Source organism: Falco rusticolus, chromosome Z (assembly GCF_015220075.1).
Source record: "Falco rusticolus isolate bFalRus1 chromosome Z, bFalRus1.pri, whole genome shotgun sequence".
NCBI classification, from domain to species: domain Eukaryota; kingdom Metazoa; phylum Chordata; class Aves; order Falconiformes; family Falconidae; genus Falco; species Falco rusticolus.
Window position 1 is genome coordinate 22,270,872 of NC_051210.1, and position 21,459 is coordinate 22,292,330.

General features: G+C 41.6%; 1 protein-coding gene and 1 long non-coding RNA gene across 4 annotated transcripts in view; one reads left to right on the top strand and one right to left on the bottom strand.

Moving 5' to 3' along the window:
* The window catches only part of LOC119141480, a 41,750-nt gene extending 33,887 nt beyond the window's left edge, over positions 1 to 7,863 (bottom strand). Inside the window, exons 1-2 of the long non-coding RNA XR_005101937.1 lie at positions 7,552 to 7,863; positions 4,201 to 4,297 (exon numbers count right to left, since the gene is read on the bottom strand). This is a non-coding gene — a long non-coding RNA (uncharacterized LOC119141480). The remainder of the gene's footprint in view (positions 1 to 4,200; positions 4,298 to 7,551) is intronic.
* Positions 1 to 21,459, top strand: part of GRAMD2B (GRAM domain containing 2B) — a 42,493-nt gene that overhangs the window by 2,061 nt on the left and 18,973 nt on the right. Inside the window, exon 2 of one of the 3 annotated variants that reach the window (XM_037373850.1) lies at positions 7,194 to 7,320. The exons of 1 other annotated variant lie outside the window; for it this stretch is intronic. Coding sequence is in view for 1 of the 2 variants with exons in the window: in XM_037373849.1 (XP_037229746.1) it covers positions 8,134 to 8,225 (92 nt within the window). In the remaining variant the exon portion in view is untranslated. Of the gene's footprint in view, positions 1 to 7,193; positions 7,321 to 8,082; positions 8,226 to 21,459 lie in introns of those variants that run through there. One more of the 3 variants, XM_037373849.1, reaches the window with a different exon arrangement.

A 21,459-nucleotide genomic window follows, 5' to 3' on the forward strand; every position in this document is an offset into this window, starting at 1 on the left:
AAAATCAGGGAAAATGCTTCTGGGAGAAAGAAATGCAGGCTCTGCATTTTTAGATACTATTTTCAATACAGTCCTATTTACTTAGAGCATATTTCCCATATATGAAGATGCATCCACACAGAAAATTCACTGTATTAATGACTGCTTTTGTTCATCCTAATTATTCATGCCCAAGGACAAAAACTGACTATATGCCTAAGTTTTTATATACCTGTTTTCACCTCACTGTAATTGGCACCATGTGAGTGAGCAAAAATCTGCCAGAATCCAGGGGGTTATTAACATTTCAGACAGGGGAGCTCACAGTTTATCACCATGGCAGCATGTTATTCCTGACATAGAGTGGCATTGATTTCAGAAGCAAATTAAGACTCTGGAGCTATAGCTGAGGTGTCAGCCATGCATAACAGATCAGAGATTTGTATTCATAAAAGTATTGGCCACATATGTATGCAGCATTTTATCATTTTATCGGCAAGAATGTATAGAGTTGTACTGACATCAAAACAAAACATTTTCCAGTAGTCCAGATAAAAATATTGGCAAAGACAATAGGCATCTCAAACTTCTCTTCGGAGCCCATCCCTATAATGTGAGTTAACACCCTGCATCCAGATCTCCTAAACTTTAGAAAAATCTCAAGCCTTACGGTTCTGACCAATCTTCAGAATGACCCTGGGAAAAAAATATATTGAACACAAAAGAATGAGATTTTTACTCAATTTAGATCAGGACTACTGACCACCAGCACTGTGAATGTCAAACTCTTACATATGTTAACACAGCAATAATCAAATGTAGGTTGTATATCAAATGCTTGTTAAAAAAAAAAAATATATATATATATTAGTGAAGATTCAGCATTTACCAATACATTGATATCAGGTAAAAAACATAAATAAATAAATACAACCACCACAGGAAAAATAGTACAGTATGAAGAGGTACGTTTTCTAAATGCAAAGTCATGGAAATGGGAGTCAAAAGGGTCCTCAACTCTAATCCTGGCCTGGCAGTTAATTTGGTGCATTGCAATGCATAAATCAATTAAATACAATACTTGTGTTTTCCATCTATGATCTGGCATTAATATTTACCTATCTTTTGCATACAGCAGACTAACAGAAAAACTTGTAACAAACTTCAAAGATCATTTTGTGGTAGCTGGGCTTTTGTTTGGACACAAGAAAGGATCCATACATTCAGGTTTTTTCTTTGAAGATTTTTGGATGGGGACATGAACTTTTTTTAAGGCAATTTACTGCTGTGTTGAAATTACACCATTCAGAAACATCCAATGCACTGCTGTGAGGCTGAGGCTCAGTTCAGACTAATCCAAGCAATCACATTAAAGAGATAAATACACACCTATTGTCTTCTGAAAGGTGTACTGCCTTTATAGCTCAATTATGAGCACCTGAAACACTAGCAACCACTTTACTGTTCAATGGCTTGCACCTGGGATTTGGCATTCACCCTATCTAGCCTCGCCGTGCAAGACATACCTAATGTTTGGTGGGTTTTTTCCCTCCAGGGTAATATAGCTCCTAGTTCTAAATGAGACAAAACACTAAGGCTATCTGGCTCAGCAGAACAGCTTACTGTTCACAATGCCACCTGATGTAAAGACTGTAGAACTGATAGCACGATTCATTCTTTCACATTATCTCGTGTCTCACTTTAACCTTCCTCTCCTCAGGGTAGGAACAATTCTTTCCTAAGTTCCTGGAAAGTCTGGCCACTATTTTTTCTTGTGGAAGATTCAATTTATCCTCAAAGAAGCTGTGCTTTCACTTTCTTACATACTTAACACATGACACTGCTGCTCTTCAGAGACTTCCAGATGACTAACAGTTTCTCTCAACAAAATGTTCACCATATTCAGATGTACCGTGAATGTCTGCATGCATGCATCTCTATCAAAGTGGATAGCAAAAAGAGCTATCCACACCTGTTCCTTTACAACACACAGATTCAATAATTACATATATGCATGCACATTATTTACTAGACGCACATAATCTGTTTGATGTCTTATACATACCAGTGCACTTAGATCAAAATTTTTGTCCACATTATCTGTACACAGAGATGTCACATTTGGATGTCACCCAGGATTTCACTTGGCCATTTATAAGCAGAGAATGACAAATCAAGCTAGGCTAAGGCACCAGGGTAGAACAAACAATATGTGTATTTATCTTTTCCTGCCTAGCTGGCCAATATATTAGATGACGGTTATAAATGAAGAAAAATGGATTTCACTGCCATGGGATTTGGTACTTTTATTGTAACTGACAAGATCTAGGCATCACAGCATTCTAACAATGCCATCCACGAGGCATCCAAGGCAATATATTGCTTGGGAAATATGCCATGACTGCTTTTTTTTTTCTCATAAAAGTAAGAGGAGACACTGACCTGTGTTTTTCAGCAAAGTGTGAACTGGCTGAGTGTCATCTCATAGGCAGCCGAACTGAACTACCACATGTCATAAGGTTCCTTTTTCCAGAATATAAGAAAGTTGCCATGAACAATTTGGAGGGAGACAAATGTTCCCTTACTTCACCGGTTCCACCGTGTTTTGCCATTAACCTTCCTCCCCATACTGCTGTTTTGATCAGTATGATATAAATTAAGACAGATCAGTGAGACACACTATGCAGCGTATCTTCTGTGACTACACAGTAAATTGTGTGAAGGTCATTGGTAGCAAAATGGCAGTGAGCTGATGGAGTACACGTACACACTAGTGTGTTAGACACTCACTATGAGGGGGGTGACACCACATTACTAACAGCCCAGACATTTTGTGAGTATTTCTCCCTTTTTTCCTGCTGGGTACTACAGTACATAATTGTAGTCTATTTCATCCAATGGCTTCAGTATTCAGCCACAATGGTCAGCCTCAGCGAGCCTCACCATTTGTGGTGAGAAATGTTCTAAATAGCTTTCAGCCCACTTTACTTCATATGCCCTATGCACTTCCTTGTCCAAAGGGGAGTTCATACTAATACAGTAATCCAGGCTCCTTTAAACAAAAAACAGGAACAGACAAGCAGATATGACTTCTAGCAAACTGCTCAGAAGAAACTAATCACCTGATACAGATATCTATGAAACAATCTCACATTTTCAAAAAAAAAATAAAATACTGAACTCTTAATCTGGGAAAGGAATGGGGATCAATTGGCCGAAACTGCCTTCCACTCCTTACAAAATTGCACCACTCATTACTGTGTTCCTGCCCTAAGTATCTTCTACAGACTAGTACCTTGGTTTACTGCATTTCTTCTGAGCATACTTCAAGTGCACTGACTGACTTGCAGATGTTTATGAACAAACCTGCTTGAGGCAGGAGTATCACCAACACCTGATCAGATCAGGTATGGCTTTGTTTAGCTGGGTCTTGTAACCTCCAAAGACAGAGTCTACAGCCTCTCTGGGCAACCTCTTCCAACGCTGCACCGCTCTTTAGTGCAGTTTTGTTGTCTTTTCTGGTCTGTACTTTCCAAGCTGTAAGCCATTTCACTCTGGTTTGCCGCTGACAAGAAATCACAATTTTTCACTGATTCAATATCTTTCCAAATGCTTATTAGTTTGTGTCTCATACTATTAGAACTCCTATTTTTATGATATCTAATGTAATACTGCTTTCCTATCATACTTCAACAGAGTACTATAAAGACTTACTTAGCAGGTCTTTTATCGCTTAATAGCTTCCAAGACATTTCAGTAGCTTTCACAGAACCTTATCAATGCAGAATATCTCAGAAAACTGAAGACATACAATGACCTATAATCCAAAAATACCTGTATTCAGGTACTGTAAAGGTGGTATTTCTTTGTACCTTATTGTACCTGCAAAGAAGTACAGAAGAATCCTCTACTGAGGAGAAACATACTCTAAGTATACAGAATGCCAGAAATCACTGTACTCGTTTTCTGCTTTGTTCCTTCCTGGGAAAGCTTCCTCACATTCAGGAACGATGATACTCACCATATAAGCTGAGAAATATTTTATGAACAGCCTTTATGACTGTACTGAAATAAAACCCCAAGATACACAAATACTATTGATTAAGACCATCTCTAACCCTGTATATTTCCAGCTAGGTTGTCTTATTTATCATTCATTGGCAATATCCTATCCAAAAATCTCTATGCATGGGTAGCAGTCCTATTGCTTTTTATACTGACCTTTCCAGTGTGCCTCATTGTGCTTTCCATTGCCCTTCCCTTCCTTAAGTCATTCAAGACAGGACTCATAATTATTCTGATAAATTGAAGAAACAGTCTGAAAAAAAAAAAAAGAATGAAATTCAAAAAGGATATGTAGGTCATACTTAGTCAAATCTAATAATCAGCTGCTAACGTGCTAGAGGAGAGCATCTCAGTCCTTCCTAAGCTTCACCAGGTCATGGTGGTTCAACCATTAACCCTCAGCCAGCCTCATCCTGCTGTGAAACACAAAAACACTTTATTATGAAATACGAACAATGGTAGTGTGTATAGGACAGATGAAGTAATCTAATCTTGTCTTTATTCATGAGGCTTCTGGTGTCTAGTTTGGGGCACTGTGCTTCAGAAAAGATCTGAAACTGTTAGAGACAGTTCATAGGAAAAAAAAGAAGTCCAGAAACCACAATTTATACCTTTTACCTGAGGGTAGAGAGGATAAGAAAATGGGTGGAAATGGGAGACGGTTTTTCACTGTTCCTCATATAGAATAAATTAAGAAGCGGTGGCTTTAAATTTCAGCAAGAAGGATTCAGGATCATGTTAGAGATTAAGGATAACTTCGCCTGGATGATAGCAAACACTGTAATTGATTGTCTGGATACACTACTGACTTTTAAGAACAATTTAAACAAGTGTCTTGTCAGAAATGACACAGGAGTAGCAGGTCTTACCTTGGGATAGGGAATGAACTTGATGAATCAGTGCATTCTATTCTGCTTTTCTGTGATTTCATAGATCTTCTTTTACAAGGAAAGTTTTTCCTATTATTTCATCTCTAGTTTTTCATCCTTTGCTGTGCCATAAGTAATGTTGGAGGTCCTGATTATTGAAAGCCTTCAACCCCCTCTGAGGCTTACTGTAGCCTCTTCAGAGCAGGAGCATGTCAAGTTTCGGCCTACATGGCATCGTACTGCAGGCATCAAACGGTAATCAATAATTTTATAGTACACTAATTTCTGTTTCTTTCCCCAATCTGCACTTCACCAATTAAAGAAAAACACAATCCAGATTTTCTGACAACAATGGGTTTCTCTTGGTGACAGCTTGGTCTTCACTTACTTGCTATAGTGTATCTGTATACATGAGCAATTATAACTGTACAGGAAAAGGTCCTTCATGCTTCTTTTGCATATGTAAGATTTGCAACAGCGTATCAAAAAAAAAGCAAAAGGTTTTCAAGTACATTCCACCCACAAGAGCAGCTGCACATTTGATTGTTTAATATAAGGAACTCCTCATTGCATATTACTTGAGAATCCTAGCATTCAGGACTTCTATCACTCCAGAGCACGTCCTCTTGCTCTGGAGTTGCTGCACCATGCCGAGTTTGACAAAGCTTGGCCACAGAGTTTCTTTCTCAAATCCTCCAGAAAACACAAGCTATATTCATTGCCTATTACTTCCACCATCATTAACAGGTAACAACAAAATGCACAAAGGAGGCATGTATTGACAATTTGCCAGAACCAAGTCTCTGACAACAGTTAAGATATCATGGTATTGAACAAAGTAGTAAGGATTCCTTTTTAGTGTCTAGGCTGCTGGCATTAATTTACTTGAATGTTAACTTTCTTCTACAGTAAATGCCTTGACTGATTAAAACAGAGAGCTTTGCATACCTTGAGAATGGTGCCAGACAAAACTAAAACAGACTGAGCTCCAGGAACCAAGCAGCTCCCTTCCATTCTTGCACCACTGTGGTAGTGGCAGACACCTCTGGAAATGCGTGAACAAAGCAGTCAGCAGTAGCGTTTCTCTCCTGTAACTAAATCTACCAGAGACTGAAAATCTAAGCACTCAAAAAGCAGCTGACTATATTTCTTCAAATATCTAAAAGTCAGATTCTTACCTACTGTAAACCAGCATTGTTCTGCTGCAGTAGGTAGAAGCTACACAAGAGTTATTCAACCACAAGTATGCCTTCATCTTCAAAATTAGGACTAAAATAGCAACTGATACCTTTCTAGTGCGCTGAAAGGCCTCAAAAAACGAGATGAAGGGTTGGTAGTCACTTTTCCTTGGTAGTGCATAGCGATGTAAGAACAATTCCCAGGGAACCCAAAACCTCATACAGGTTGCTGAATCACAGCAAAGGGTACCAGGTCCAAACAGACACAGGATGCCAGCTCAGACTTCCCTGGCTTTTTCAATTCCAGTTCCACCTGCAGACAGCTGAAATGGGGCCTGTTCTGTTATTCCCCAAACATATGGGATGCTGCTATATAGCCACAGGTTGTGATTGGCATAGGGGCTGGGAAAGGCTCTGCAGTGCAGTGCCAAGCCTCCTAAGGTGCTCCACAGGGGAGCATAAGGCAGCAAACAAAGTTTCACAGGTGCAGGACCTAACAGGCCTGAATAATCGTTCTTGTAAATTGCATCTCATATCTTTTCCACATGTGCCTCGGATTTTATGTTAAATAATACATAAACATTAGTTAATGATGTCTCCCAGAAATACAGACATTTCAAGTGTCTTCCTTTCTACGCAGCTTCAAACACAGTCTTTATTTTGACTGGAGCTAATTAAACCCACCTGGTCTAGCCGAGAGGATACAGCAATCTCACATCTTCTGTGGGATCTGTGTGCCCAAGCAGCTATGGCAGTCCTGAGCCTTTTCACAATTAACACCTCTTCTTTTTTACTGTTTCCTGAATATATTGCAACAGTACCTAATACTTAGTTCTTGCACCTTCAAAATACTGTATGTATCAAGCAATCTTAACAATGCAACTGGAAGGTAACCGATTATCTTCATACATCTTTTCAATCTGAAATGTACACTAGTACCTATCTCCTACCCAGATGGCCACTAACAAGAGACCACTCTCCTGTACATACTCTCCCCTTATGTTCTATGAAGTCTGCCAGTTGGGAAGAAAATATATTCTATTATTACTTAAATTAAGATATTGTAACACATTAAACCATGAGAATTGGCCTTTTTCTACAGATGTTACTTTGAACTCTCGTAACAAAGCTGGCCTTCCTTAGATCGTATTATTAAAGCTGCAGACTCCACCTTTGCTTTGCGAAAACATCAGCTCACCACACAGAACGCTGACGTGGGTATTAACCAGGTAACAAAAAACCTCTGCCATACGCACACCGACAGTTTGCGTCTGCCACGTGAGATGGCTTGAGCCAAATGCTGGCATGTAACTTGAGGGCACACAACCTCCCCGACAGTCCCACCAGCACCAGCCGGGGGAAGGCTGTGCTTGCGCTGGGCTTTGTGCAGCGTGTGTCCATTTCCTGGGCAGACAAACCAGCCTGGGGCACTGCTGAAGAGAAAGGGAACAAGCACACACCTGGGGCGGCCAGAGGTGTAAACCACCAGCTGATCCCCGCGGAAGCTCGCAGGAGTACAGCCGTCCGGAGGCCCTGGGCTACCGCCCGCTGCGGACGGCGGGGCAACGCGCCGGCGGAGGCCTGTGGACTGCCGTTTGCTGTCGTTACCGCGGCCCACGGGCTCTCCCAGGCCTTCCCGCCGCAGACCGCGCGTGTGAAACCGCGCCCCGCCACGAAACACTCAGGGCACCTCGTGTCCGAGCCAGCGGGAGGCAGCGCCCCACGCGACAGCGTCCCGCCTGGGTCATTTAAGGCGCGTAATGGATCGGCCACGCGGGGAGCGCGGGCTGCCGCCGCCCGGGGCCGCGGCCGTCACTTCGCGGCCGTAGCCGGGGCCGCCCTCCCGCCACGGCCCGGGACAGCAGCCGCCCGCCGAGCGGGCGGAACCAGTTCGTAGCGGCTTCCCGCCGCGGGCCCCTGCTCCCGCTCCCGGCGGCCCAGCACGGAGGCGGAGGCGGCGGCGGGTCCCGCCCCAGGGCGGGGCGGCGGGGGCGATCGGCCCGGGCCGGCGGTTCAGTGCCGTGCGGCGGCGGCGGGTGCCGATGGTGCTCATGACCGAGCAGCGGTGCGATGCGGAGGAGCCGAGGGCTGCGCGGGCCGCCGGCCGGCGGGAGAACAGGGCCGCCCTGCGGCTGTGAGTACTGCCCGGGCCGGGAGGGGCGGCCGCCAGCCCGCCCGCCCCGGGGGCCCCGGCTGCTGCCCGGGCTGCTCCGCGGGGCAGAGGCGGCGGCGGGGACTGTGACGGCGGCGGCCGGGCGCCCTGAGGCGGCGGGGGAGGCCCGTGGGGCGGGCGGCTCGGCAGCGAGGGGCGGCTTCGCCGTTGTGGGAGAGGGGTGTGTGTGGAGCCTATAGGGAAGGGCCGCCAAGGGCTCTGCGCGGGCAGGCTTGCGTTAAGCACGGGTATCTCTGCGCAGCCGAGACCTGCGCTCCTCGGAGGGCAGCCTCGAGCACGGCGTTAAGCCCCGAAGTTGTACTTTTAGGAGCAAGGCATGTAAATAGTGCTTCTAGTAACTTCAGTGCAGCAGCCTGCAAATCCTTCTCTTCCGTGGCACAGACATACAGCAGCAGTGCTTTAGCACTCCAGTACTGCGCACGGGCTCCAGTGGGAAGCTGTGATCCTCAGACCTGGGTGCCAAGAAGAGGCAGAACTTTCCTGAAAGTTCACAAACTTTGATGCAGACAAGATGCAGTACAATGGGAAGTCAGTCTGACTTCAGTCCCAGGCAGGGTCGGGACAGGCCACTCCATTGGGGCAGCAGGCGCTTGCCTGCCCTGGTGCACGGTTCCCCACCAAGCTCCTAGTCCAGCGTAGCCGTACCCACACCTGGCCTCCTGCTCCTCAGCCAGAGAGGTACTGTAAAAATTGCGCAGATGAAGAGATCAAGAGTACTTAATATTCTTTGAGAGGAAGAGGAGGCCTTGCTGGCTAGTAAAGCCTGCTTAGGCTAACTGATGGAAGGTAGGGAGGTCAGAGGGCTTTCCCTTCCACGGGTGCAAAGAATCCCTGCACTCTACCGAGGCCACTGACCTTCCCAGCCTCTGATGGAGGCTGGGGACGTCAGGGGTTAAGGGCTGCTTCTCCTGCACTGGTCTTTAGCTTCCTGTGGAGGTCTCAAGTTGTTGAGGTGCTTGCATGCCATGGTAATGACCACAGCGTGAAAATCTGGCTGGAATCAAGCAGCTGCCTGGTTCCATACTTCCATACCAGGCACTCAATTCATGTGGGACTTGCCAGTCCCAAGGATGCAGTTTGAGAAGTAAAGCATCTATGAAACAAGAAAATAAGAAGTCTAGGGTTTTCTCCTCCAAAGAAAGAAAGAAAGAAAAAGTTACTTTCCCCTAATCTGGCATGATTCCCCTGCTCATAGAACTTTTCTTCAGAAAGATCTGAAACTTAATCTTTAATCTCGTCTTTAATCTTAAATGGCTTCCAGCAGAAAGGAGGACAAGTTACCAGCAACTGGCTTTTTGTTTGGAAAGAAACTCCAAGGTCTTTGTGTCTTTATTTTTTTTTTTCCCCCAACTGTTGTATCTCTGGTCTCTGAGCAGGTGTATTCCCAAAGTATGTATTGCAGTGAAATCTGTTGCCAGAAATAACTTGCTAGTTAGAGAGCACTGGGAATCAAAATGTCTTCTGAGTGTCCTTTATCCTATACAGTGTAGTTGCATCAGTGACTTCACATTGCAAATGAGACATAATTCCCCGACCTTCTCTAGAGCCTTCTGACTTCAAGCCCTGGGTCCCGATCCCCCATGTAGAATTTTGCTGGTGAACCTAATGAAGTTCTTCAGGTATGCAAGATCTCTATCTGATCTTTTTCTCTTTAGAACAGGACTAGGAGTCCAAGCCAATGTATAGAAAGCTTGATGTCAGAGACATTGCATATGCACCAACTAACTGACCCTCTGTTTTGTCCCCAGGTGTTTTAATTTTTCAGTGCTGAATCAGTTATAGTTAGAAGTGAGGTTAGTCCTAGCAAGTGTAATAGATGGAGAAGTCAGGCTTGCTATGACTCTTTTTTTTTTTTTTTTTTTAGCTATCAATTTTTGCTGTTCAGTAGAAAGTAGTGTGTCATACAGTGAAAACCTAGGCGATCTGTTAGGCTGCAGGCTACAGTGTTCAGCAATACTAGCCTGGGCAGCACAAGAGTGAAAAGGCTGGAGTAGGCAAAAAAGTTGAAATGCTTTGTCTTAAACTAGAGAATTGTTTAAGCATTTGCTGTTTGCAAACAAAGTTTGAATTTATTTGCCAATTCCATTTAACTGGTAGCTGGATCCATCAGAGAAAGTCGTGTTCATTTGACTGTGAGTTTACCTCAGAAACCAAGTAACTTTGATTTGACTAACACGAAGCTATAGGGAGAATTCTTCAGCTGAAGAACAAAACCAGAATCTTTGTTTTTATTCAGTTAGGAGTGAACTCACTAAAAACTGGATTGCTGAAGATTATTTTTTTTTTAGAAAATTTCATAAATAAGCATGTGTGGTTGTGGTAGAGTTTTGTTCATTTCATGTACTTCCAGGGAGCAATATGCAACCAACAGAGTTCATGCTGACCTCTATTTGAAAAAAAATCCTAGCAGAGTTATAGAGGCTCAGGGAGTTCTCAAGTGTTTTCCAAAGCTCAGAGGAGAGAGATTTATATGTGCACTATAACCTCTACTTCCTGGAGGTATGCTTAAAATGTTTTTCAGTTTCCGAGATGGACTTTATAGCTTGATACCGATATGCTTCTGCTGCTCCCATAAAGGTGTCCCTGGGGGATAGGTGCTTCTGAAGGATGGAAGCTGTAGACATTTTGGCTTGGGGTTGGGTTTTTTTTGGTTTTGGAGGGGGTTTTGGGGTTTGCTTTTTCTTAATTATTTCAAGATTACATCTGGGAACGTTATATGTCAGTGATTCAGAAACTTGATACAGAATGAGTTAAGTATATGCATACTAATTTAGAAAATGGGCTTCTCTGGCATGTTTAGTAATAGTTATATCTTTGCAAAGTTTGCAGTACATCTGTCTGGATTGTACATCCCCTGTACAGATGTACAGAGATAACACTGCGTGGAAGATGGGTGCTGTTCCTATGTGGACCCAAAAGAGTGATGTACCAAAAGTCTGTCATTACATGGAGTTTCTCCTAAGCAAATCAAAAGTTCCTGGACAGAAAAAAACCTTCCAAGTGGTGTTCCTTGATCATTACATCCTGATGTGGCCTTGGACCAAAAAGGAATTAACCCTTACATTGTATTTAGAGGATATTTTTTCTGACTTGAAAGTGGGGTGTGTGATATTTATGGTGGCACTAGACGTGCCTCAGAAGCTGTCAGCCCCACTACAGGGACAGCTGGTGGAACTGAAAACAGAGGTACATTTAGGAGGAATGGCAGAGGTTTAGTAATGAGCAGTTCATGTTCCGTGTCAGCATGCTTCTGCTTTCACACATACCTGCCTCTGTTGAAGTCAATATAGCATTTTCTGGTTTCCACAGATAGTATTTGGCCTACTGCAATTAAATCTATCTGTATTAGGTCAATGTGCTAAGTTACGGTATGCTTATATACTGCTAACATTAAGTGGTACGTTCTGCCTCCTTCTTTGAGCGTAAGATAATGTCCAGTTACGGAGTGGAACTTAAAGAAATGAGAAAGCTGCGACCTAAGGCTCTGAAAGGTATGGAAAGTTTTAGGTTTTGTTTTGGGGTGAGGGGTTTGGTTTTGGGTTTTGTTGTTGGTAGTTTTTTGATAAAAAAATATATTGCAGATACTGGGGAAGATATGCTGCTGAAAGCAGTGGAAAATGCTTACAGGCAAATTACACACTTCTGGAAAAAGAGATAATGTGATCTTTATAGTTTGTTTGTCTGATGTGTTATGCTGCCATAACAGATGTTTCCTAATAACTGTTTATCAGCTGATAAGTTAAAACACAATTAATCAACTGACCTGTGCATAGTCACAACATAATAACTTTTTCTTAAACTCTCTTACTCAAGGGAAATACAAAATGAAGATAATAAAGAGGAGGTTATTTATTACTGATTTAAATTTTTATTTCAGCTTTGATCCAAGTTAACTTCTTTCCAGATGCCAAACTTCTACTGCTTTTTTGTGAAGGGAAAAGAGCATATGTATGTGTCCACGTTATTCATATTTTGTGCTTTCAGTGGATGGAGATATTAAAACACAGTATTATATTTTTAAATTATTCCGTGGTAGTTCTTCCCTGGTTTTGTAGCAAAAGTTGTAATGCATGATCTGAAAAGAAGGATAGGCTTGCAAAGTGAAACATTTAAATTTGAAGTGTGACAGAAAAGAGATTTCCAGTCTGGATGACCTCCATTTGTTCATGATGATGTTCTCTAATTGCTCCTATTTTTTCCTATTTTCCTGTCATTCTTACTTTGTTCACTGTATATACAAGCTTAAGTTATAAAAGCAGCTTTTTAAAAGTAACTGTGCTATGTGTAAATGCATACTATGAATCTGAACAGCCTTTTCATTGTACCACGGTGCCTCACTGGCTAACCTGAAATAGTCCTGATGGTTTTTTTTAAAAGCAGTTATGCTGCCTTTACTGGTTATATGCAGTCTGTGAGAAATGCTTGTTAGGCAACATAATACTACAGATAAGCTTTGGGCAGCAGGATTTGTTGCTGGTATTTGACAGGTGATGTATAAACATAGTATCAGAGTATTGTGATCTGGCCACCATCTCCATAAATGTTGCGGTCATATGGTTAGAAATGATGTGCCTATCTAATGATGCCACTGCTGGAACTCATGATCCTCATGCTCTGTAGTTGGCTGTTGCCAAGGCCATATATATCCTTTCCAGTTAATGTTTTAGACTTCCGTTACTGTTATACCAGAAGATCTTATGTTTGGTCTAACAATCTTTACAAACCTCTTTTGTAGTACTTATTTTAACCAAAATTCATAGGTAGCTGTCTGAATTCAGCTAGGCTGATCAGCAAAAGTCTCTTCAAATGTTGTCATCACAGAACAAATAATTTGTCTGCAGATAACAGGAATATGGTAGGACAAGTTGGTTTTCCCCATTTATCCACTTTTCCTTTATCTAGAAGATTTCTAAGCTACACAAAATTACAGAGGGATTATGTTTTCTTGCCAAGAAGCTGTAAACAAATATTTAAAACATCCATTTTTCCTTCTAGATAATGCAGGGGTCAGTGGGAGATTGCAGAAGGACATGGGCAACTGCTCGCTGCCAGCCCAGTGTATAGGGCCCTTCTCTCTTTGAAAAATGGCATAACGTGCTATCTCATGCTGGGGTGATTATGTTACAGCAATGGAATTAAGTACTGGGAGGCAGGACGCCTGAATAAAAGGGAGAACCAGGGATTGTAGGCGTATGTACAAGGAGAACACAGTTACCTCTTCTTAATTCCCTGCTAACTGAGCCTCAGTGCTGTACTGAAGTATTCACTTCCTTTAACTAGACTTCTGCCTGGTACTAAGCAGCTTCTGCCTCCATCCTTGAAAAATAGAACACTAAGATGAGAGAGGTTAAGCTTCCAGAAAGAATGGCAGGAAGTAACATGCAGATTGCAGAGAGGCAGCAGAGAAACTTTGCAGTGCCAGGGATGTAGGGGCAGACTGAAGCCTTCTTCCCCAGTAGATAAATGGGGGAAGCCTTATAGTTACTGACAGAATAACTGGAACAGTTCCTGACATCCCCCAAAAAAGCAACCATATCTGAGCATGTCTTCTGCAAAGATCCATTCCTGTATGTGCCTCAGTGGTTTAGCCTTATGGGAATCTTAGTTTAGGCTGTTTATGAAAGAGACACCACCATTACTTGATGGTAATTTTGTAGCTACCATTTATGCTGCACTAGTTCAAGAAGAGGCATTTAGGTTTGTTTAGCCTTTTTCTGGACAAGAAGGAATGTTGTATTAGGAAAGTCCACTAAATAACACAATATATATATGCTCATTTGGTTTTGTGAAGTTTTGCAGTACATGTAAATATGCTATGGCCAGCATAGGAGAGAGTCGGTGTTGCCGTGAAGGACGCTGTGTGGCCAGTGGAAAGGCTCATACTGAAGAGGGAGGCTTACAGAGCATTCAGACTCAGTGTTCTGGTGACGCAGAAGATAGAAAGTTAGGCTGGCCCTAGCAGGGATCTGGTCACCACATGTCACATCTGATGCTAATAAGAGTATCTTTGTGCAAGACTTTGGAAGGAAAATAGTTCCTTATGTACAGTGGCACTGTCAAAGGCACTGTTGGGGTTAGTGTCAGTTAGACCAATTGTTGGAAGGTAGTATTTCCTACTGTGAAGTAATAGCTTTTGTATTAGATTATCAACATTGTTCTGGTCTTTTCCATGAACGCATAGGCAGGTCTGTCAGAAAAGTTGTAGGTTGCACAGATAATTATGGGAAATTCAACACTGCCAGACCCTTGCACTGGTGAACAGTGAGCCTCCAACAGTGATTTCACTGTGATCCACTGCCATCCCTGATGGAAGGTGGGATGAAACAGGGTAGATAGGCACAATTATATGTTCATCTTCATCTCGGTGTTTTGCATTAGGACTTGTTATGCACTATTTTTGCTGGGGAATGTACAAAAAAATGTTGTGTTTGGGTATCTCTTGAAATACCTACCTAATTTTTTCTGTTCCATCACTGTTGCCTTTTAAACAGAGAAATCCCATTAATGATTGTGGGTTATCTATTGTCAATGCCAGTTCTTAAAGGAACTGCTGCATGATCAAATCCAACCCTCCTTCCTTTTGTATATAACCTGTCTGAAGAACCAAACTTATTTTTTCCCGTGTACATTGATTAAAACACTTCATGTGCAGCATATTAAGTCATTACTTCTAAAAGTGCCATAAAACAGAAGCATCTGGTCAAGTGATTCATGGCAGCTTCATTTTTTAACTTTGTTTTTCTTAAGCAGCCGAGAAAGGAATAAAGGTGTTAGCAAGATTGCTCCTAAACCTCTGCTATCATCTTAAACTGTTCTGCATTCTTAATAGCAGTTGTTAATGTAATTGCTGTTGTCTGCTTGGGGTTTTTTTGGTTTTGTTTTTGGGTTTTTTGTAATCCTAATTCAGTCTGATGTAGCTACTTAGGCTTTTTTTGAAAACACAATTAATGCTGGAAAACTGGCAGCCAAGTCTTGTATCATATGGAGGCATGTTGCTGTGGAGTTCCTCATCTAAAACTCAGAGATCCAGGCTCAGGTAGTGAGACCAAACCTTTACATTATGCTCATGCTCTGGTGATCAGACCTCTGGTGATCAGGTGATCATTGTAAAGATGCTTGTGGTGTTCAAGAGAGATTTGTATTGTTTCTGCTTGAGTTTCAGAGCAGATCTAACTGATAGATGCCCATGAAGTCATACTGAAGACGCGGATTATGTATAAACGCAGCATTTTATCTTTCTTATTGAATGTGGTATAGAACAGTTGGTAGACCTGAGACTTACATGCCTTTGCCCTCTCTTCTGCACCCTGAACAAGTCATAGGTTCAGGAATTCTTCTTTCTTTTCCCTTTCTGCTGTTACCGCTGGAGGCTAAAGATAAAAATATAATCTGATAAAACACTACGCGCTTCCTTTTCAGTAGGATTTATGATCCTATTTTTTGTCGTGTTCTGGGTTAGAAGATAAAGGTAGGCTAGCACTAGGAGACAGCAAAATCTTTCCTGCTAAAAGCTGCCAGCAAGTTGGGGAATTAAAAGAACACTTGCTCCAGCCCAAAGTAGATGTGAATGAGTGTCTCCCCTAGCGTCTTTTGCTTCCCATTTTTTTCAGAAGTTTATTTGTTGAGAAGAGTTGTGTTGTGCTAGATTTGTCCATGCCTATGTTCAGATAATTTTTGGTCACCCTGCCAAGACTCCCATGAAAACCGCATGCTGGGAATCTTGTGGAGTTGAGTGAAGATACATATGAGAGGGCTTTTGCTTTTTGAAGTGGATATCTGAAACGGAAACTCTTGAAAAGACGAGAGAGCTAATGGCTTATATTCCTGTTCTAGTGTTAACTTAATAAAATATCTTGTTATAGTGTCTCATGTTTCGGAGCACAGGGAATTCTTCTGTGGGTTGTTTTGTTTTTTTTCTATGGAACTTGATAGTAGTCTGGTTTTGATTAGACAGGGAATACAGCCAGTTAATAATAGATGGTATTTAGAGCAGAGAATTTACATACTTGCTAATGACGTCTGTGGTGTCACAGTGATCTTCCTGATGTCCAAGTGGTAAGGTAGTGTGAAACTTGATCTGGTTATTATGTGAAATGTCTATTCAGTTGAGGGGAAGAAAACTTTACTTCCTCTTAACAGCATTGGAGGTTTCTGTTCAGTATTAACTCAAAAATGTCATTCATCCCTTTAATAAAGATACAGCAACACAAACATATGAGACTGCTCACAGGTGAGTGTGTTCCAAGACACAGTTGTGAAACAGAACGCAGGAAATATAACAAGGTATTTAATTTCAGAAATATTAAGTAAGATTCACAATTAGAAAAAATCTTGGTTAGTTCCTCTTTCAGTACTAGCTGATATCAAGATTCCACCTGTGCCTGACCTGTTTCATCCTAGAAATGCACAAAGAAATATGTAGCATATATGTATGTGTGCCCATCCATATGCGTTTGATATTCAGTTAATGTACAGCTATCTAACTTTGCCTCCATTATGCCATGTTTGACTGAATTCATGAGAAGAGAATTAGCCTACTCCTTGAACAACCTCGGGCAGTTAAATCTCAGTCTGGCTCATACCTATTCATGTTAACAAACTGACCCTTTCCCTCACGCAGGGTTTCACATCTCTGCTCCTTCATTAATGCTTTGCTGCTCTCCATATTCAGTATAATTACATTTGATGGTTGTATATCTGTCATACAACATACGTAAGAAATGCCAAACTTCAGAATTGGTTGCTTAGCTTCCTTCACTTTTCAGCCTTAAGTGCAGGCTGTGTACTAAGTATAAGGAATTATACAAATACCAATACATAGATTATGGCTATCCTTAACATCCATTATAGCAGCTGTTAAGCAGCTCTTTGCTCCTTTGTGATTACAGGCTGTGTACTAAGTATACGGAATTACACAAATACCAATACATAGATTATGGCTATCCTTAACATCCATTATAGCAGCTGTTAAGCAGTTCTCTGCTCCTTTGTGATCAAGGTAGCTCTGGCTCATTTTCTGCTTGTTTTGATAGTTTTGGATTCTTGATTATTTTCAAAGTTTGGCTTTCTGTTTGCACAGAAAAAGTGATACTTGGTCTTAGAAGCAGGCTGAATTGTAACAATACTCTGAGGCGTGGGTTTTTTAGGAGATCTGTTTTCTCTCATGATCAGTGCCTTGTGCCACATAACACTGGATCATGTCTGTAGAGCTACTGGAGGCATTTTGCTTCTGAGTAACCAGACTTTGTAGAAACATACAACATCTAAATCCTCAGCTTGAGCACTTGTTAGTTTGTTCAGTATGGACACCACTGTAATCTGCTATGAAGAGGACAGCTGGAGAGTTTACCATGGAAAAGGTGTTTTCTTCTGTCCAGGGGTGAAATAATTCAACTGTGTAAGGTGTGAAAGAAAACTCATCAGATAAAGCACTCCAGATTCAGATTACGCATCCAAAAAAGGTTTGTTCAGACCAGTGTGGCACAGAAAATATGTTTCATGGAATGATGGGGCATACCTTCTGAAAGGACTTAAGACTTTAGGCCTAGCAAAGGGAGGTTGAGACGGTTGTTCCTTCAGGGTGTGGTAGGTCAAGGATATAGTCTGTGCTGAGGGAGGAGGCCTCTGACCTGCAGCATGCTTGGTAGGGTGTCCTTTCAAAGCATTAGCACATTTCATCTTATCCCCTTGCAGTCATCTCTGCTTGAGGTATGTTGCCCGTTTGTCTCCTGGATGCTGCCTAGATAGATCCCTTCATCTTGTTCCATCTCATTTGCTTTTAAGCCTGCCAAAGTCTGTCATCTTGATCTGGGATCCTGGAATGTTTTGAGTCTCTTCCTTTGGCTTTTAGTTTCTGAAAGAATAACAAGTTCCTTTATCTGAATAGATTAATGTCAGGCAGTAAGAACAGCTTAAATAACACTATATCTTAGTATTTGGGCCTTTTGCACATCTTTGATTCCTTTGTCAAATCCTTTTGGTCTGCTAACAGCTGCCCACTAAATCCAACAGCTACTCAACAGAACCAAAAGATACAGAATATCACTGTATTTGTGATGGATATTTCCACATATACATTGTACCAAGCATGATTGTGGACCTGTTTTGCTGACTGATTGGACTTCAAGCAAAAGTGGACTCCAAATCAAATATAAAAATAAATGTAGTTTGTTACAGTACAATAAAGGACAACAGTGTGTATTATGATAAAAGGAAACAGTACTAATTAATATACACAGTACGATAAAAAAGCAATAGGAGCGATGCATCAAATCATTACTGCAAAGCAAAGGTTATACCACCGATTACCTTAATAACATCATCCAGGCCCACACTTTAGCTGGGAAACCCTGTTGCAGCCGGTGTGAGGAGTCTGTCAGTAACTGGGAAGTTCCTGCATGGTGTGTCCATCTGTAGGTGAGTCTTCTGGCCCAGTCACGGAGCTTGCCCACCTTTATATGCAGCAAAAAAAAAACCAGCTTACATACCTAGTGTATGCAAGCTTTTAAGTTTGCGCCAAGTGCAGGCATACTCTGTGTCATGATCTGTAGGGTCCACACATGTCAGGGATCTTGGCCAGATGTCCAAGTGTGGTCAAGTTACTGTCACGGCACAGCTGCACGCAATATTTATTGTCCAGATGATCCTGCTCACTTCCTGCCTGTTCAGGGGGCTCAGGACAAGCACCATCTGTTGGATTTGTTGAATGTGATATATAGTTGTCCTTGAGCAACTTAAGCTCGCTGTCCAAGTTAAACAATTCCTAACCAAGTACATGATCAAAGGTGTTTTCATAAGCAGTAATCAATCATTATGTAATAAACTTTCACCAAAGGATGGCAGGGGAGAAATTACTCCACAGTCTTTTGGCTGATAAATTGCAATAATACAGCAGTTGAACTGCTGTTGCAAAATTAATCCTTTCTGTATAAAAGAAACAAAGCAGGATAGCAGGGCTTCTAAGGTAACATGGTGATCCACTATGTCTGCTCCATCCACAGAAGGAATGTTGCACCAATGCTGACTCAGTTAAACCCTAGAGAAATACTGGTTTGGCTGCTGTTTTGCAAGCAATTGAAGTTGTAGCTAACATCACTGGTTACTCAAGATGCTGCCTTCCTCCTGAGTAACTGATGTGCAGTTTGTGGACTGGAGGACTAGTTTGTCCCAGCTTATTGTGGCTTCTGAACTTTTTAGACCTATTATCAGGCAGACCAAGTAGCATGGGTGTTCTTTGGGATGGATCTGAGGAAGCTTTGTAGAAAGGTTTGCGTGGTTGTGGGGAATGAAACACAGTAACCACTGTACAGTTCTAGAGTTTTTAATTTCTCTTATGGTTGCCTGAGAAGTGTTCATGTCTGGTAAGACCATATTGGGGTTGTCAAGGACAATGGTTGTTCTCCAAGGCTCACTTTCCAAACTGTGGCTTATTAATACCTGTGTGTCACATTTCTGTTCAATGCTGCTTATTCAACTAGTTTTGAGAGGAATAGTAAAAAAGTTGTATTTTAGATTAATTACTGTCTTCATTTTTTTTCCTTTTGAAAACTCCCCATTAATGTGACACCACATAATTTTCACAGTCTGTTTTTCAGATCCTAGATAAGATTAGCATGAAATATGAAAACCTTTTGAAGTTCAGAAACTTTCTGCAGTATAAGGAACTTGACACATCTGTCTATTGGAAAGTTGTTGGTTCACAGAAACCATTCAGATTGGAAGAGATGAAGTTCTTCTGACTTTTAAAATACATTGATGAATAATGAACTTCTGAACACTTCATTAGAATGAAACTTAGTCCACTGCATTGGTTAATCTATCTAATAGCATTTTCCCTTTTCTGTGATTTAATCTTAAATTACTCAGTTTGGTTATTGTATTTTTATAAAAGGAAAAGAAACATCTCTTGCAAGAATTTTAATTAGAGTGCTTGCAACTAATGTTTAATTTAACTTGCTTAGATACAAGATATGATCTTGTACCAAGTGTAAGCCTTGGCTTTGAAAATACTCCTTATGATAGAAGTTTTTTATTTAGAAACTAGAGGCAACTTCTCTTTTAGCTGTTATTTTAAATAGGCTTGTTAGTAGTACCAAATACACAATATATGTTCAATTTGAAAAATACTTATTTTCATATCAAACTCCTGATAAGTCACACAGTTTACATGCTTTGCCCTAATATTTGCAAATACAGTCACATATGTACAACTCCTGCTCAATGTTGTAGTTAGCATCACTTTGTTTCTTAAGTGCACTTGATCTGATTTTTCTTCATGGATTGCTGACTTTTGTCCTCTCTTTAAAAAGCATTTATGAATCCTGCCTCATGCATGAAAATGGCAAGGAGTACTTTAATTTGCTTGTGACTTGGTGAATGGTATTGTACTGGTTTTAGGTCATACCTGTGATCTTTTCTTCTCCAGAAGGACAGGTAAGATTATTCTGATAAAGAAACCTACTAGGAACTTAGCTGCTGTGTGGAGCAATAGTTATCAGAACAGTAAAGACAAGTCCTTATGTAGTTTTTCATTATGTGAAGGGGGCACATAATGAAGTGTGAAGGATAGGCATAGCAAAACTTTATCAGCTAGTAGGAATACACTCAAAATCGCTACTGTCAGTGGCATGTGTTACACAAGCCACATTACTCTCCTCATGCCTGAAACGGTTTTGGGGGAAACTCTCACAGTGTTTGGGTACATGCTTCCTGTTCGCAGCTGCAGAAGATGATCCTGTAGAGGTGACCAGACTGGCACGAGATAGTTTAGCATTTCCACACACACCAGTCAGCAGGATTAGCATGCTGAGATGCCCTAGCTCTCTGCCATTTGAAAGCAGCTAGAGGGAATCAGTTGAGACAGTAGCAGTTCAAGAATAGTAGTGGTTGATAGGGAAGACAGGGTAGGAGAGACTCATAGGTTTAACCGTGAAGTTGGGATTAATCTATGGGTGAAGGAAAAGGGAATATGAGTGGTAAGTAAATAAAGCATTTAAGAGCAACAAAACATCTAACCAAACTGGCAGGTGTAAATGAACACTAAAACCTGGGTTACAGGTATTTTTGGAACAAACTTGTAGTATGGAGGTCTGGGTGTGGTACAGGCTGCTTTGATCAGTCTGTAATGTTGCTGTGTAAGAATAGCAGGCTGCCCAAGGTGAAGATGGACACCAGTCAGGCTCCAGACTCAAGCAAC